This window comes from Daphnia carinata, chromosome 8 (genome assembly GCF_022539665.2).
Source record: "Daphnia carinata strain CSIRO-1 chromosome 8, CSIRO_AGI_Dcar_HiC_V3, whole genome shotgun sequence".
Taxonomy (NCBI): Eukaryota; Metazoa; Arthropoda; class Branchiopoda; order Diplostraca; family Daphniidae; genus Daphnia; species Daphnia carinata.
In genome coordinates, this window is record NC_081338.1 from 286471 (window position 1) to 304120 (window position 17650).

The 17650-nt window shown below is 37.6% G+C and overlaps 3 protein-coding genes across 4 annotated transcripts; 1 reads left to right on the forward strand and 2 right to left on the reverse strand.

Moving 5' to 3' along the window:
• Nucleotides 1-4796: 4796 nt before the first annotated feature.
• On the reverse strand, nt 4797-6023 carry LOC130688099 (spliceosome-associated protein CWC15 homolog). 2 transcript variants are annotated; one of them, XM_057511092.2, is made up of 5 exons: nt 5853-6023; nt 5623-5759; nt 5427-5567; nt 5146-5308; nt 4797-5081 (listed from the first exon to the last, which is right to left on the reverse strand). In XM_057511092.2, exons 2-5 carry the CDS (start codon nt 5751-5753, stop codon nt 4839-4841), a joined length of 678 nt encoding a protein of 225 aa, XP_057367075.1. In that variant the 5' UTR covers nt 5754-5759; nt 5853-6023; the 3' UTR covers nt 4797-4838. The 2 variants fall into 2 exon arrangements, with proteins under 2 accessions (XP_057367075.1, XP_057367074.1); XM_057511091.2 differs by having other exon boundaries at nt 5146-5311; nt 5853-6011.
• Nucleotides 6024-6254: 231 nt separating this feature from the next.
• On the forward strand, nt 6255-7238 carry LOC130688102 (chromatin complexes subunit BAP18-like). The gene is made up of 4 exons (XM_057511094.2): nt 6255-6565; nt 6627-6687; nt 6755-6856; nt 6915-7238. The coding sequence occupies exons 1-4, from the start codon at nt 6517-6519 to the stop codon at nt 7180-7182; spliced, it is 480 nt and encodes a 159-aa protein (XP_057367077.1). The 5' UTR covers nt 6255-6516; the 3' UTR covers nt 7183-7238.
• LOC130688098 (H/ACA ribonucleoprotein complex subunit 4-like) lies at nt 7239-9917 on the reverse strand. Its single transcript, XM_057511090.1, has 11 exons — nt 9776-9917; nt 9448-9587; nt 9173-9389; nt 8999-9114; nt 8585-8834; nt 8371-8531; nt 8070-8309; nt 7913-8016; nt 7709-7853; nt 7508-7633; nt 7239-7362 (listed from the first exon to the last, which is right to left on the reverse strand). The coding sequence occupies exons 1-11, from the start codon at nt 9786-9788 to the stop codon at nt 7306-7308; spliced, it is 1569 nt and encodes a 522-aa protein (XP_057367073.1). The 5' UTR covers nt 9789-9917; the 3' UTR covers nt 7239-7305.
• Nucleotides 9918-17650: the final 7733 nt, after the last annotated feature.

The following is a 17650-nucleotide window of genomic DNA, read 5'->3' on the forward strand; positions in this document are numbered from 1 at the left end:
CGATCTGTTTTTAAGGATCGTAATCAATTTTTTTTATCGCTGATGCGATCTCCGATCAATTTGAAATCATCGGATCGGCGATAAAGTTTTTGATCGGGATCGGGATCGCGATCACCTATTGATTGCGGTCACGGCAAGTCTGCATGGCCTAGGGGAAGTTCCAGCGGCATTCAATCGTGAACATGCTTTTTTTATTATTACATCAAGCGATGGAAAATTTCAAATTATCATTTCTAGCTTTAGCTCTCGAACCTAATTATCCCATTGGACCCAGACTGTAACCGAAATAAATAAAAAGCGCATTTCACGTATGTCTCCCGAGTACCTTCCGATATGTAACGAGAAGCAACCGAAAAATATGCTAGCACCACCTATCCACCGACCTGTAATGACCTATAACGGGCTGCTTCGAGTAGCGGCGAGGTAAGTAAAGGAAACTGCGTGCGGTCGATGGCGTGTGTAACTTGTATTTTAATGTAGCGAAGTGAACGCCAGTGAGAGGTGGGATGTTTTACAAAAACTATCGTCGATATTGGCCGCTGGGTGGCTTCGGTGAGTTAATACTAAACGGAAGTCATCACACGCCCTTTTTTTCAAAAGCACAGAGCACAGACTTGACGTCATGCTTTCTATTTCACGACACGATCTCGCCTGTGAGGTGTTAACAGGGCGGGGGTTGCAAGGCAAGCTTTTGTCATGAGACCTGCTGTTCCCTGATCTCTATTTGGTCCACGTATTAGACGGGAATCTTTTCGTCGGTAACGGGTGTCTCGTTGAACGACGTGGCAGGCCGATGTTTTTTTGGCGTGGAGGCTGTGGTGACGGTACCGGTGGGTCAGGTACGTTGGGATGAGGTGGGACCAAATCGGGTTCTCTCGAGCCGTATTACCAGGATGGGTTTCCGGAGGAACCGTCAATTGCTGCGGTATAGTCGACCGGCTGGGGTTTTCACAAGGTAGTCTCACTTTGGGTCGATTCCTGCAACGATGCCAGGTGTGCCCCAGCACTTAATGGCTGGGTGTGGCACCACCACATGATCTCCGACTGCTAGCGGCGGCAAGTGGTGAACCGTCCTGTTGAAGTGTTCGATTTGGAGTGGTTTGGTTCACCCGTTTTTTCAGGATGTCGACGTAGCGCTGCTATTCGGAGGCGAAAGAGCGGCGAAGGCTGTCGAGCACAGTACGGTTGAAGATCAGGTGCGCTGGCGATGCTGTGCCGGCGCTTTGCGGAACAGGAGTAGAGCCCTGTCGAACGTGCCCTGGTTAAACGATCCGGATTTTCATGAGGCTTTGATGAGTTGCTTCATTGCCTTAACGCCGGCCTCGGCGATTCCATTCGACTGCGGATAGTGAGACGACGAGGTGCCGGCAATACTCCCGAATCCTGTAGGAAATCTGCGGCGACGAACTAGTGTCCGCCGTAAGACCAAAATTTTACTGGGATGCCGGCGGCAGTGAAGAAGGCCCGAAGAGCATCGATTAGGCAGGAGGCTCGTGTAGCAGTCCCGAAACATAGCTATGTGGGCCATCCGCTGTATTGGTCCACTCCAGAGCTGCCGTAATCGCGATTGAAAATTAATCGCGATTGCGATTTCGATTAAAATTTTAATCGGTGATCAAATTATTTAAAAATAATCGCAATCGGCGATTAAAGTGAAAAAAAATTAATTTTTAATCGCGATTATTTTTCGATTATTTAGCGACATCTATGAACGGTAGATGAGACTATATGAAAGTCTACTCATAGCTTTGTCATTTTTGTAGCAGACGCTTTTTTTGAAATGTTCACTTTTTCAATTTTTTTCAATTTAAACAGTGGCAAGCTATTTTCTTACTGCTAGATGGCGCTCAAAAATAATCGGAAAAAAAATCGCTAAGAAATTTAATCGCCGATCAAATTTTTTCAACAGACGAATGATCGCCGATCATTTTTTTTGCGATTATCGACGGCTACCGATAATCGCTCAAGAAATAACTGGACGGCAAGTCTGGTCCACTCTAACCAAAAGAAAAAAAGACTAGACGCTACTTTTTCTAGACATTTTTCATAACACCTGGGGCATTAGCAAAAGCTGTCTGGACTTAAACTACCCTTCCCAACTTATTGCGTTTCTGCGCCAAACACAGGCCGACTCTATTTAAAAAAGGTAAATAATTCATAAATTTTGCCCATAGATGACATTTTCAAATTACATCTGGTGTTCTTCTTTTTGTGCAGGATACTATACATTTTACGGCAAGTGGACTCCCGTGCCAGCCACACATTGACTCTCCTAATTTGCCTCCTAATTATTTTTCAGATAGTTTTGTATAGAACTTTTTCACTAAAATTCATTTTTTGTTAGTTTATTGATTTTAAATTTAAATTTAAAGGTTAAAAACAATCTTACGGCCTATCCTTTTCTACTACGTAGATTTTTTTAAAATATATAATAACCCATACACTATATTGTTAAATAGGAAATAATCAAAAGCCATGTCAAAAAAGTAGTTTACAGTTTCATTGCAAGTGATCTTAAACTCAGGGGATTATAATTATACTTTTCTTCTACAATGACAATATTGTAACGGATTGCGATTGTAAAACATTCTCGTCGTGGGGTGAATGACTTTACATAATTAAGTCAATTAAGTAATAATGAACTCCAGAGGCGTTTTACCCACAATTATGAATGTATTTTCATAGACTAGGCATTTGAATACAAAAAGGGAATTTGAATGAAAGATGATTCAGGCGATACAATTGGGAAACTGAACGTGAAAAAGAGATAATCGTAATATAATCTTTCCTTAGTAGCACGAGCGGAATACGAGAAGAGACGCAAGTTGAAAACCAAACGTAACACAATTCGTAGGCCCTACGGTAAAACACAATGCAGATATTTGAGTATTCACAGTAGATACCAATTACACGGCTAAATGTTCATAACACAAAACTAATAATTAGAAAAAGGCACTAGATGAAATTAAACCTAATAAAAGCTACTGGAATCGCAGACAAGTCGTTGAGTGACTTTCTTCGGGTTCCAGGTTCACCATGAAATTTCGCATATTGCCAAAATGGCGTGTTTCTGTGCGAGAATGTGCGTCGCATGTGCCGCCAATCAAAGATTTTTTAAATGTATGATAATGGTGTAATGATGAGCGTCGCCCAGTGCCGCTAATCAAAATGTGATTGTGGTGCGTCAGCTAGCAGGTGTTCACTTAGGTCAACCGTGCTGCGTATGTTATGGTGCAATTAATATGTCTACAGTTAATAAGGATAAAGATGCGAAGAAAAGAATTATATATCGAAGATGCATATTTGGCTTCGTTACGCGATCTTCCCCCTAAAATGGGTGAGAAAGCGAGAAGTGACGTTCCGAGTTCAACTGTTAATTGAAAAGACCCACGTTTTACTAGACAAGACACGACACCAAGCGAGATGACAAAACACAACTAAAACAAAAGAAGCCAAATTAAGACGGAGAGTGTGGTTTAAGCCGCTCTATTTATTTTTCGCGAACGGGGCGGCGCTCAGGAGGATGGCCATAAACAGAGCCGGATCTTTTTCCTGGCGCTGCTGGGGCCGTCGCGGTGACGAGTTCTATTTCGCTGACGGGACAATATGTAAGTTTATTACACGCAGACTTGCCGCGCCGATCAATTTTCCGATCGCGATCTCCGATCCGATCTTTTGAGTTTGATCGGATCGGGCGATCCGATCAAACTGCGAAAGATCGGATCGGCGATCAAATTTTGCCGATCATTTTTAGCGATCATTTTTGTGCAGCATCTAACGGTAAAAATTTACACTGTTTCGCGAAAATAGCATTGGCTGTCACAGCGACAGTCACTGGCGGCCTTTGAGGGTGAACACTAAACAGTTTCCTTCAATTGGCATTCGCATAAATAGCAGTGAAATAGAACCCTGCGGCTGAAAATCTACAGCTAGATGGCGAAAAGTTTGATCGCTAAAAACGATCGGATCGCGATCAATTTTTTGGGATCGCCGATCCGATCTCCGATCTTTTTCAAAAGATCGGATCGGCGATCAATTTTTGATCGGAGATCGGATCGGCGATCAATTTTTGATCGCGATCGCGGCAAGTCTGATTACACGATAAACCCGAATAAAAATATCGATACAACAATCACAATAATTGTGAATACCTATTCATTCATTAAAAACAAAAAAAAACCATAGTATAGGGCTTACTAGGTTCAGCAACATTTCGTTGTCACGACCAAACGTCGGGAACCAATAGTCCAAATGTCGCTAGATAGATGTTCTACTGACGCGAACAGCTTGTCCAAGTGTCGAAAACCTCGAATCCTTTTGGCAACTAGCCCAAAAGACTCTGTCCTCACAGGAGTGGGGTAGGCGAGCAACTATAGCTGACGTTTTGACGAGCAGAGCAAATACTTTAGCGCCACCTATCCCATGGCCTTTAACGGGTCCAAAGTTACTAGTCCCCAAATAATACACGGACTATTACATTATGGGAAAACTGAAGACTGCTGTAAAAAATTTTATGCCCATCCGCACTTTACTCTGTATGGCCCATTCCTATGATACGTACAACTAGTACAAAGAACAAGCTGACCTTTCGCTTTACTTTTCATTGAATTTGCTATGAATCAGTCTTCATACATTTTCTAAAACCTTGACAAACCAAAGGTTTAAAAACATTACGCATTTGTTAGAATTGTTTTTGCCATCTCTAGCTAGCTAACTGAAATATAAACAGTTAATTTTTTTTTAGTTTCTTATTCTGATTTGCATTCTAATTGATGGGCTGTCTCAACACCACGATATGTAAGTATGGAAATGTATTTTTATTAGCAAAGAAACTAGAATTACTTAATATACTTGTCCATGAACTTTTTGTGGAATTCGGAACGAAGTGAGTCATTGATAAAAGTAATTTCTTTTCGTTCCGGTTCAGCGCGAGAACAATTTTTAAAGACGACATCATCGTCCCAACGGCGTTTAACGCGCAAATCAGACTTTTGCGATTTCCCAGTGTAATTCAACAAGGGATTTCCACTTAAAATGTTTTCCATCCTAATACGCTCCTCTTCCTGTCTTTGTTCCATTTCCTAAAAAAGATTGATACAGAACAAATACACTTAACCTCTATTAGTATACTTTATCACAAAATACTTTTTTGGCCAATTCAGATGCTCGTTCAGCTTTAATCCTTTGCAATTCAGCCATTAACTCAGCTGTATCATCCTCTTCTTCATCATCAATACTATCATCACTTTCATCTTCAATGGGATCATCTGTATCTAAGCCATTACTGGTTGAATCTACACGAAACTTTCTTCTGCAATGGGAAAGTTAAACATTTAACCATTGATCCACAGCAACAAAATAGAAATTGAAACAATTTGTTTTCTTCTTTAGAGGATATATTATTAAAGTAGTTTGCATTTACTTACTGGGCAGATGAGACTGATGAAACATTCTTTAATGATCTATCTTTTCTATCACTTTTATCTTTATGAAATTTCTCTCGTTCTTCAAGATCTCTTTTCAAATCCTTGTTTCTCACTTCTTCTGATGATCCTTGACCAATATCCCTGCAAAAATTATATTTTGAAAATATGTTCATCAACCTAACTTTTGTTATCTCACCTGTATTTCAATTTTGTATGCGATGCAAGATCTCGACTTGAATATTGTTTACTCATGGAACTGAGAGACGTTTCTCCCCTGCCTTGTCCGCCAGTAGCGGGGGCAAAAGTTGGTCTTGAAGCCGTCGTCATTTTCAACTAAAAATAATATGCAATGAAAAAGCAGAAAAAAAGTATTCGAATCGGACAGCTTATTGTGAGGTTCTACGTTATAGTATTTGTGCTGATTACAGAATGTTTCCACCAAACTCAGAACTCTTTCTAGTCAATTTCCTACTCGGTGTACGATTTACGGAAGCGTTGGCGATATTGTAACTAACTACATGCAAGACCAACTTAACGATTAAGGCCTGTGAGATGCAATAGCTGAGGCCAATTTTATATCACTAAGAGGAGCCAAAAGTACAGCACTGCTTGTCCCGTTCTAGTACAAACGTGGAACCTTGTTACTACTTTATGGTACTTTTACGTCGCGTCTTTCAAGGTGCTGCCCCCGACGGCACAATTTACAACTTGATCTCTGCGGGACAATGAACATGGCTGACTTCAGCACAATTGTCATTTTATAATTAACAACCATATATATGGAAACTCTGTGCGTGAAGTTGTCTAGGTCTAGCTGGCAGTCTAGCTGGTATAACATATTTTGCGAAAGGTCGAACGCGTCTAAACCACAAAACAAGGATTCTGGTTCCGCATTGCGTTTGCATTTTAGTAGAAAAACGTTTGGCTTTTGGCTTCTGCGTTTTAGGGACATCCACGCTTCTTGTATTGTGATCAAACACATTCTTGACACCCGTTGTAGGAGAGTTTAAACTTTTCCTTAGTTGAACAAACGGTTTAGCGGTAAATAATATCGTGGACTTAAACTGCGAAAGGTCTGGTTCATCGTACAATGAATTCTGCAAATAAAGTTGCCGATATATTTGGTGCTGCAGGTCTAGGTAGTTACTTGATAGCATTTCTTTTTATGCCTTAAAATGATTGCTGCCTTTTTTTTATTAGCTTTCAGTACATTGGGAAAATTGACCATGCAACTTCATTCCTCCGAAAATGCCAACGCTGGGTACTTATTTTCAAATAGCTTGAGAATTTTGTTTTGTATGCAATTTCATATAATTTGTTCTTCATAGATCCAAATGGAGTGAAGATGAAATAGAAATGCTAAGAAATTCTATCAAGCGATTTGGAGAGGACCTCGAAAAGTTATCAGAACACATTAAAGACAAAACAGTGTAAGTTGAGATTAAAATCATGACAGATTGCTGGGCTCAGAAAATGACTTTTATGCAGAACCCAAATCCATGGAAGTTTGAAGAAAAAGTGCTTTGAAACTGCAGGTGTTTCATTACCAAGAGTTCTTAATCAAACCACCACACAAACAAATTCACACCAGAACATAGCTTCCAGCCCTCAGCAGACAGTTGTAGTTGTTCAGCAACCTCAAATGATGAACAACAAACCCACCGCCGAAGTTACGTTAAATATGCTGAATGCTAGCGAGAACGAAGTAGACGTAGAAGGTTTGAATTTCGAAGGTGCTAATGAAGTTGTTACATAATATGAACTTACAGCCAATTGTCCAGCAATCAAGTTAACAGTGTAATACACAATTCCGAAGATGTAAAATGAAACGTTTATTTTTTTTTTGCAAACATAATCCATTAAGTTATTTCAATGGCGCTCAGTCATTATGTTCTGAATCCTTCTTTTTCTTCTTCTTCTTTCCTGACTCAGGCTCCTAAAAAGATTAATTTGCGTTTTTTAATGATCCAATGTAGCAGTTGTTGAGCAAATGAAGCTTTCATTCCATTGTTAAACCACTTAATTATGTTACTATCAAAATTACCTAATTCATTAAAAAATAGGATAACCAATGAAATTACCTGAATTGCTGTGTTGTCCTCTACATTCAATGACTCATCATTGGTTGAGACCTTATCCTTCTTCTTCTTTTTTTCTTTTGTTTCAGGTAACGACCCGAGGGATGCACTACCGTCACCAAGCGATTCCTTATTGCATAATACATATTTATTATACAATTTCAACTCCTTTAGCTCCACAAAATCCAGCTAAATTTTTTTTACCCTTTCCTTATCCTTTTTCTTCTTTTTCTTTTCTTTTGTTTCCGGCATTGATTCTAACTGTGCCTCAGCGACCACACTCGTTTCACTCAACTTTCGCTTTCGATCTTCAACATCACACTGTTCAACTTTTTCCTTCTTGACATTGCTAGAATTATACCATTCGAATCACGACGATGAACTGTTACTGCATATAAAGGTACGTACTTAAGATCAACGTATGTGGTTAACCAATCTTTGGGTGTTTTATCATTTGGCTTTCCATACTGGTCCAACAATCCTTGTTTCACCATAGATTTTTTCACAGAAGCCTAAAGAAAAATGTTTTAGCCAACATCTAGTTTTCCTGGTAGTATTGCTTTACTTTAGGCCCTAATCCCCATTTCCTAGGGTAGGTGTCACGCTCCATGACTACACGCTTAATTTTGGCCACTATTCCATGGTCACACGAAGCCATAGTTGTAGTCGTCATCAATGCAATGGCGAGAGCGATAGCTTCACCTTTGGTAGTGACTATCACGATCTCCTCATTCAACTCAATTCCGTTTTCATATCGCAGTACACCCGGTAGCATGATTTTGGCTCCATAACAAACGGCATTCACCTATGACATTGTCGATAGATCCATTAAATTAGAGAACTTTATGAAACGAATTTATACTTACAGCACTGTCTTTCATGATGATACGTTTGTGAGACATCATCAACGCTTCAAGGGGTCGAATCACTCTTCTCAAATACGTTTCGTCCTTATGATTATCATGTAACCATTGGGCATCGATGACATCGTGCATCGTCATTAAACCTTCTTTCTCACTTTGTATCCCTTTAAAAATGAAAGTTAATACTTTACATAATCATACACAAGCAGTTGTTTACCAGATCGCACTCTCCTAAGTTCCGCCATCTGAGCACCTACGCCCAACACCAATCCGAGATGGACGCAATGGGTACGAACATATGTTCCGGCTTCACAGCTAATCCAATAAATACCCATATTTCTCTCTGCGTCATATTCATAGAACTTGGATTGATATATGGTACGCACGCGGAGCTGCCGCTTAACGGCTGAAATAAGTGGAGGCCTCTGGAAGAGGGCTCCAGTCAATTTTTCCAGAGCTCTTGGAATCTAAAACAGGGCAAGACATTAAAATAATATGTTTCACTAAAAAGAGAATTATCAGTCTGAAGATGCTTTGTTGTCCAAAATAGCTATAAAAACTTCTATTCACTACTTCCAATAAATTAATGACCAGTACCAAAACAGTCAATTCTGTAGTTGAAAACACATACCTGGTTTGTGTCTTCAACAGAGGAATGAAGCTTAAAAATGGCAACATACTCTTTACCAGCACCCTGTTGAGATTTAACCAATCTTGTGGCACGATCAATGCAGACAATCAAACACCCTAGAAAGAAAAATATTTTGAATATTCACAATAACAAAACTCATCAATGTTCACACACCAGTCACTTTAGGATCCAGGGTGCCAGAATGGCCTGTTTTTTCACACCTCAATATTCTCTTAATCCAAGCAACTACTTCATGTGAACTTGGATTTGACGGCTTGTCAAGATTAATAAAACCACCGTGAATGTAATCCTTAATTGGTCTCTTCAGCGGTGAACAGCCGTTAGGAAGAGGTGTATAGTGATTTGTTCTGGTGTTCAACTTGTCAAAATTCTAAAGAGAGGAAGATAAAAACAACATACTAGTGTTCCATGTTATTTGAATTTCTTACCTTAAGTAACAACGGCCACTGTGAACAATCAAGTTTGGCTACTGGCTTTTCTGATGGTTCTATGACAAAGTTGCCATCTCCCTGTATGTCTCCCAGTGATTTCTTAGATTTTTTTGCGCTATGCTTCTCTCCTAAGACTTCTAGAATAGAAAAATAAAGAGAAACACACGAATGAAACCCACAAATTCAAAACGATGGACATTTCACTTGGTTCAATTGATGAAAATAATTCTACTGGTTACCAGGGCCCCCTTTTTTTTTAAATAAAGCACGATAAAACTAGTTTTTGGTTGCTATGATACTTTAAACGATTTCATGATGAACATACCGGATGAATGCATCGTGGTTCACACGTGGTTCGGAGTTCTGTGTTTAAAACCTATCGAGTTGCTACGTGCTACTATCAGCAATGAAACTTATAATGAAAAGCGGAAGAATCAAGGCATTGCCACTTTTTAATCTTATTCATCTAACGTTCGTAAAATAAGATGTTTCTCGACAAAAATTTTCAATATTACCATTTATTGTTTTTAAAAACTTGGAAAAGAATTAGCATTAACTGTATTTTGGTACAAAGTATTTTAAATGTTGAAATGAGAAATAAATATAGCCAACCTTGTTAATGCTCTAGAACCTAGGGCTGGGACTAGCGGCCAATCGCGTAGCCTTTTGACTGATCGGTTAAGTCGTTTTGGGTTTCGGTGCAGTTCTATCGGGTTTCAAGGTGCCTTTTTCCATACCCATGGACATGAAAGTCCAGGCTGGTCGCGAGGCAATATGTACTACTTAGTACATAATCGCGCCTGCAGTTTTCTTTATGGGGAAAGTGTGTGTTGTCACCCCTAGGGCTTTGATTTGGTTGCTTTAATGGCTAAACCGTTAAAGTTAAACCAGTTAAACAAAAATGCGTGTAGCGCATGTCTTAATTTTTCAAAGCGAATAATATGAATTAGGTTTATATAAATTTATATTTACAATATTGTGATAATGTACATAAATGTTACAATATAATAAATACACATATATACAGTATATTACAATTATATATATATATTTATACATACGTACAATTATATTTATATATTTATACATACATACAATTACAATATATATATTACTATTATATATATGTACAATAGTTATGGTAATTGAAATAAACGAATATAAGAGAAACAATTTTTTAATTATTTGTCAGAAAAACTAATTATGATATTCGCTGATTTAATACATAAATAATATAAATATAATATAAATCGATAGTCCTTGGTAAGGGCTATCCATTTTTAGGTAATTGTAATCAATATTTTCAAATCGAAAAAATCTTAAACGCAAAATGCGTTTTTGTTGTTTTTCGATCTAAGGTTCTAATGGACGCAACCGATAAAACAAAAAAATTGATGTTACACTTGAACTTTTTCCTTTTCCGAAAATTTAACATAAGTTTTATAGAATTAGATAGCTCTTGATAAGAGCTATCGATTGATGCAAAATTTGTCAATTTTAACTGTTTATTTTCTTCATAAATAATTATTAAAGGATTTCATGATTTTAGAAGAAAGGGGAGGGGGTGTGTGAAAAAGACGAAACTTTGCATTGATTGTTCGATGCTTAATCTTCGTCAAAACAGGAAACCATTATAATATTTTTGTTCCTGGTGATTCGGGGAAAAAGTTGTTCTAAACGTTTACTTTTAAGATGCTATATTTAACCCCAAAAACTACGTTTGAAAAAGTGGTTTTTGATAAACCATTATGGCGGCCATTTTTTTACCGCGCCAAGTTCAAATTTTAAAAAGTGTAAATAAGTGTAAAAAATTTTAATGATAAGTACATATTTACATTTTGTTTGTGTCTAGAAAATTTCAGCATTCCGTCTTATATTAAAAATTAACTAAGATAATTTAAATAAATTTATTTCATGGGTTCTCATTTAATTTACAATTTTAGGTGACTTTTTCCACATTCCACATGGAAAACCACGTTTTATATCGCGACTTCCGCGTGGAAAAGCTCCAAGCAGACAATATTAAAAAAAAAAATTGACTAACGCCCTGCGCCTTTATCATTTACCCCATAAGAAAAACTGCATCTGCAACTATGTACTACTTAGTACATATGTAGTGAGACCATGTTGTGAAAGTCAACTTCCTGGTAGCGATCGACTGCACATCAATCAGTGAGCATTTTTAGCGATATGTCAACATAGTCTCAGTACATATGTACTAAGTAGTACATAGTTGCAGATGCACTTTTTTTATGGGGTACATGATAGACGCGCAGGGCGTTAGTCAATAGTTTTTTTGGAATATTGTCTGCTTGGAGTTTTTCCACGCGGAAATGTGGAAAAAGACACGTAAAATTGTAAATTAAATGAGAACCCATGAAATAAATTTGTTTAACTTATCTTAGTTAATATTTAAGATTTTCTATCTAAGACAGAATACTGAAATTTTCTAGACACAAACAAAATGTAAATATGTACTTATAATTACAATTTTTTACACTTATTTACACTTTTTAAAATTTGAACTTGGCGCGGTAAAAAAATGGCCGCCATAATGGTTTATCAAAAACTACTTTTTCAAACGTAATTTTTGGGATTAAATAATGCATCCTAAAAATAAACGTTTATAACAACTTGTTCCTGGAATCACCAGCAACAAAAATATTATAATGATTTCGTGTTTTAACGAAGGTTAAGCATCGAACAATCAATGCAAAGCTTTCGTCTTTTTCACACCCCCCTTTCTAAAATCATGAAATCCCTTAATAATTATTTATGAGGAAAATAAACAGTCAAAATTGACAAATTTTGCATCAATCGATAGCTCTTATCAAGAACTATCTAATTCTATGAAAGTTATGTTAAATTTTCAGAAAAGGAAAAAGTTTAAGCGTAACATCAATTTTTTTGTTTTTATCAGTTGCGTCCATTAGAACTTTAGATCGAAAAACAACAAAAACACATTTTGCCTTTAAGATTTTTTCCCTTTCAAAATGTTAATAACAATTACACAAAAATAGATAGCCCTTACCAAGGGCTATTTACTGTAATTAATCAACTAATTATTGCAATTAATTTGGCTAACAAATAATAAAAAAAAATTCTTTTATATTTTTTTATTTCAATTACCACACAAATTGTACATATTCATTATGTAAGCAGAATAAATATATATAATATATATTATAGTATTGTATATGTATAATAGTATCGTACATATATAATAGTAATATATATAAATATCTATGTATAATTGTAACATATATATTAGTATTTATATTGTACATATTACCTCATTGGAAAAATTTACATCAACCGAATTCATGTTATTTTAATTAATTTCATTAATTTAAAAGACATGCGCTACACGCATTATTGTTTAACTGGTTTAACTTTAGTGGTTTAACCACTAAAGCAACCAAATCAAGGCCCTAGTGGCGACAACGCACACTTTCTCCATATAGAAAACTGTAGGCGCGATTATGTACTAAGTAGTACATATTGCCTCGCGACCAGCCTGCGATGTGTCGGGTCATTTTGGTTTTCAGTGCAGTTCTTCCAGAATGCGTATCGCCCATTTTCAGTCCATGGCTAAACAGACTTAAATTGGGTCAAGACAAATTTTGACCCCGATCCCAAACGAGTTCCAAGATCTGGCTTTAATAACTAGATTCAAAACCCGATTCAAAAACCGGTTACTCCGCTTTTTACCCCGTTTACCCAGACTTCTGCCCCGATTTATATGTAGAACCATGACCACTGTTAAAATCTAGTTTGATGCTTTCTAATTTTTAACTTTTGTAAAACAAATATGTTAATAAAAAGACATCTTTTTCATTCTATAAAACTAACTTTATTTTGCCTTTTTAAACCAGGATTTAAATCAAATTGCCGCATGCGGCACGGTCGCTCTTGGTTTAATTTTTATTTGTATCTTGTTGGTTAGCTATTAGTCGGAAAGTTTTCGAGTTGTGTTTGTGGTTGCTCTGGTTTGTGCTTGGTGTGACAGCGGTGTGTGTAGACGCCAATGTATGGATTATGATTCGCCGAGAGGAACAATTAAAGCGTAACGCCAACCGTTTGGATTTCAGGGGAAAAATAGCGCCATTTACGTTTATTTAGCATTGTGTCATGCGACGGGGAGGTATGAGAAGGACTCTGGAATACTTATTTAACACCGTCATACCCCCTTTCTGACCAAAAGGGGGTTTTTACATGACGTCTTATGGCGGAAGGTGCCTAGCGCAAATGGAAAAAAGGGACAAAAAAAAATGAAGACAAAAAATTAAAAAATTTCTTTGTGTTAATTAAATATCTATAAATTTTTTTTCAATTTTCTATCTATAAGATTTATTGACTAGCATGTCTTTCATGTATTAACCGAACACTGCGTTTAGCGTTCGGGATACCTAATAACACCAGAGATAAGGATACGGAATAAGGAAAGCCGCCATGACAGATTTCGGCACACCATCTAGCGGCTAATTCCATCCATTCTTCATGAGCAGACGAATTCCCTGCAAGCAAACAATGTTACAAGCGGCAGATTTAAGACGGGCAAGGAAAATCAGACCATGCGCCAGGTAAGAACATACAAAAGAAATTTTTGTGACTAAAAGTAAACTCTCAATTGAATTTGTTTTACAGATTTGTTTATAATATGAACTCATTTAACTGGTTACGATTCAAAGTTTCTCCAGACATATTTTGACTGAAAAATTTGATGTAAGATAAACATCTAATTTTGAAAAATTTGTAAGCAAAAGATTGGATTAAGAAGATGAGGTAATAAACAATATTCGATTTCTCTTCATTTCGCCGAGGAACAAGCCTGTGGTATTCCAAGCTAACCAAGCGGAATCAAAGGGAAATGAGGCCAAAACAGTAGTTCTTAAGGCTTACATCTAAGCGCACAATGTTGCAGCCAGATAATTAATCGCAGAGCATCATTAAGAAACTTATGAACTGAAACGGGTTGATCACTTCTCTTCGAATTACAGTTAACGGCACTACAGTTGGGAGGCGTTTGTACATTCTTACCCAAAGAGATGAAGAAAACACGTCTAGAACTACTGAGAACAACTGGTAAACTGAGGCTGTGTATTTCGCAGGATAAAATTTTGTAGTAGTTACATCAATTAAATACCCTACCTATATACCCTACCGATATGGGGTGGCAAAGATGGGAGAAATAGTAATGTAAAAAAATCAGGTGATTTTTTTTGCCACCTCCATATCCTAAGGCTAAGCTGCGGGTAGGGACACTCCATGCGTGCGATTTTAGGGGTGATCCAATATTTTATGTCTATGATAAATTTCATAGAATCCTGAACGGATTTTACATAAAAAAATTAGAGATAAAGAGCATTCCTTTATCTTTCGAATGCAACAAACCCTAAAATTTTACGTGCAATATTTCTTTACGAAAAGAGCTCCGGCGTGAGACACAGTAGGGCCTATCCTACGCGTGTTAAAACAGCAAACTTGGAAGGGGTGATCCACTTCTTCTCGTGGGTACTGTATATCCAAAGCTGCAAGAGCTTTGTGGTGAAAATTATCACATTCTTGGTGATGGTGCGTACCCCATATCCTCTTGGCTTCTGACTGCATACAGAAACCCTGAGTCAGATGCAGAAAAATTCTATAATAAACGCTTCAACAAAACAAGAATCATTGTTGAAAACGCATTCGGACTTTTAAAGCAGCGCTTCCGACAGCTTATGCGGATGAATTTTCATACAACTGACACTAGATCGAAAATCATTGTGCCCTGTTGCATTCTTCATAATTTATGTCTAATTAAAAATGACACTTTGACGAATACACTTACCGCTGAAAACGAAGGGAATGCCGAGGTAACAAACGATGAAGACAAAGATCCGGCCCCATGGACTTAAGGGAATGCAGAAAATCGCGAAATTTCAAAAATAATCGGAGAACACAAGCGAAGATGTATGTCTGATGAATGAATGAATGAATGAATGAATGAAATCATGAAATTAATAGTAATAATAAGTTAAATTAATAACTTAATAAGTGAACGTTTCTTTATTTTTTTTTCACACATATATTACATAGAAAATAAATTACATGAACAAACATTGAAACCGTAAGCAAAATTAACTGAATTGAAATGGCAGGATTGAACAGGTAAGTTGACTAAATTTGAATTCTGTGTTTTGTTATTTGCCGCTGACGTAAGGAAATGCAATGTGTGCCTGTTGAAGATAAGCTGCAACTATTATTCAGCACCACCAGTCGGCTTGTTCAGCAACATTTTTCCGCAAAGCAAAGCAAGAAGGAGGGTATTCTTTTCTTCCAGCGCCTTCAGTTTCTGTTCGCGAAACATTTTGCGGTTTTCGTGTTCCGCCTTCAGGATTTCAACTTGCTAGCGCTGGGCGGCAAGTAGCTCTTCTTTTTCTTGCAAGAACTTGGTGATATCTTCTTTTATTGTCTTCTTGCGTTTTACGGTGGACGGTGGACCATCTCCCGAAGAACATTTGCTGCTTCTGCCATCGGAGTCAGCTTCCGCGTTAGCCGAGCTGCTTGAGCTGCAGACGCTCCCGGCAATGGGCAGTGTTAAATTTGGTTTGGGATAGACTACCGCCCCTTGTCCACGTATGACAGCTGGAATCATGCCGTCGTCCTTTGCTCCTAGTTTTTCCAATTCTTCATCAAACTCGGAGCGGTGCAGCACTTCACCAGTTGTTCCATTCTTTCTGTTTGCAGTAGTGTGCTGCTTTTTCACAGTTTTAAATCTCTTGATAGAAAAGGGGTTAACATTAATAAATGATATGCGTAAGTAGCATTCTTACCGGTTTTCAATATTTTTAGGAGTGAAATGAGAAGCTGAATACTTCTCATTTAACTGCTTCGCGAGCTGGACCCACAACATCTTCTTGGTTTTGAATTTTTCATGGGTCCAACCTGTTGGAAAAGTGCAGCGTAGATTCTGAGCATCTCTCTTGTTTGTGCTTCGCCCTTCCACTGGAACCTGCCGCTGTCCGTTTTTGATTTCTTTAAGAGTTCGTTGGAATTTTTTTAGAGCCTTTCCCTTGTTGCAAGTAGACATTGCTACCCTGGAAGTTTTCCCAACCTCATCGAACACAGTTCCCACTGAAAAACAGATCAGTTATAAGGGAAAGGTAATATACGACAGACAGATTAGATATAGTGTATAAATCATAACAATATATAACTGCACGCCTGCTCACCTGAGTCATCCTCCATATTGTATACAGCATAAGTACGGGACATCGGACTGTTTGCACTTTCTGGTTCGATGGGTTTCTCAGGAATGGCTACATAACCAAAACGAAGAGCCTCAGCATAACTTACCTGATTGTCCGCGTGAAAAAAATCAGGAACAGTAGAGTCTGTAATTAGATTACAGTCTGTAAGTTCTCGAAAATGGAGTTTGTAAATAGAAATATTTCCTAAAAAAAAATAATGACACAACAATTACAATTTGTTATTTTATACCTACATTTAAAAAATACCTGCGGAATCTTTTCTCAAAAAAACGATTGTCATCTCCTCTTCGTTTATTTTTCAATGCTTTATCGTCATCACGATATAATTTAACAAATTCGCAAATACTTCCACGTTCACTAGTATCACTCATTTTGAAAATGTAAACAAATAACAATCACAACAAAAACCATGTGACAGTTCGAAAAAATTCGTCTGCTAGGAGGTGCCCCGTTCAGGGTTTGAAAACCTGGAAAAAAAAGTCAGTTTTTGTGAGCGCCCGAAAGGGCAGTTTTAGGGTAACTCTAAAAATTTGGGGCAGTCACTGGAACACAAAAAACCAGAGTTGCTCTGAAAAAAAGTTGCCCCGTCAGTCCATTGGAACATACTTAGGGAAAAAAAATTGCCCTAGGTCAACTCTGGGGCACCCATTGGAAATCCACGCTAATCGCGAGTCCTTTTGCCAACTGGCATAAAAGACTATCCTAAAAGTTTGCTGTAAAACCAGACGCATTTCTGGCTCCATTTGCGTAGTGAGTTACAACTAACTTAGTACCAAAAACGCAAACAACGCCAAATGAGAAAAAAGGTGAGCGCTAAAGAGCAGACTTATGTTCACTGTCTGGAAACATTCATGCTCTTTCCAGTACCCCAAACGAACAAAATAAAAAAATAATAATAAAAAACATAATAAATGAATTATGATAAATTTAGTATCATACAATTGGGT

What these genes read in the sequence shown, in the direction of transcription:
- LOC130688102 (XM_057511094.2), top strand. Translation starts at nt 6,517, where the DNA reads ATGAATTCTGCAAATAAAGTTGCCGATATATTTGGTGCTGCAGGTCTA. An exon ending in TCCGAAAATGCCAACGCTGG is followed by an intron (nt 6,688 to 6,754) that starts GTACTTATTTTC and finishes TGTTCTTCATAG; the next exon opens with ATCCAAATGGAGTGAAGATG. An exon ending in CACATTAAAGACAAAACAGT is followed by an intron (nt 6,857 to 6,914) that starts GTAAGTTGAGAT and finishes ACTTTTATGCAG; the next exon opens with AACCCAAATCCATGGAAGTT.
- LOC130688098 (XM_057511090.1), bottom strand. An exon ending in ACTTAGGAGAGTGCGATCTG is followed by an intron (nt 8,532 to 8,584) that starts GTAAACAACTGC and finishes TCATTTTTAAAG; the next exon opens with GGATACAAAGTGAGAAAGAA. An exon ending in TCATCATGAAAGACAGTGCT is followed by an intron (nt 8,310 to 8,370) that starts GTAAGTATAAAT and finishes ACAATGTCATAG; the next exon opens with GTGAATGCCGTTTGTTATGG.
- LOC130688099 (XM_057511091.2), bottom strand. Translation starts at nt 5,753, where the DNA reads ATGACGACGGCTTCAAGACCAACTTTTGCCCCCGCTACTGGCGGACAA. An exon ending in TCATCAGTCTCATCTGCCCA is followed by an intron (nt 5,312 to 5,426) that starts GTAAGTAAATGC and finishes TTCCCATTGCAG; the next exon opens with AAGAAAGTTTCGTGTAGATT. An exon ending in CATCTGAATTGGCCAAAAAA is followed by an intron (nt 5,082 to 5,145) that starts GTATTTTGTGAT and finishes AATCTTTTTTAG; the next exon opens with GAAATGGAACAAAGACAGGA.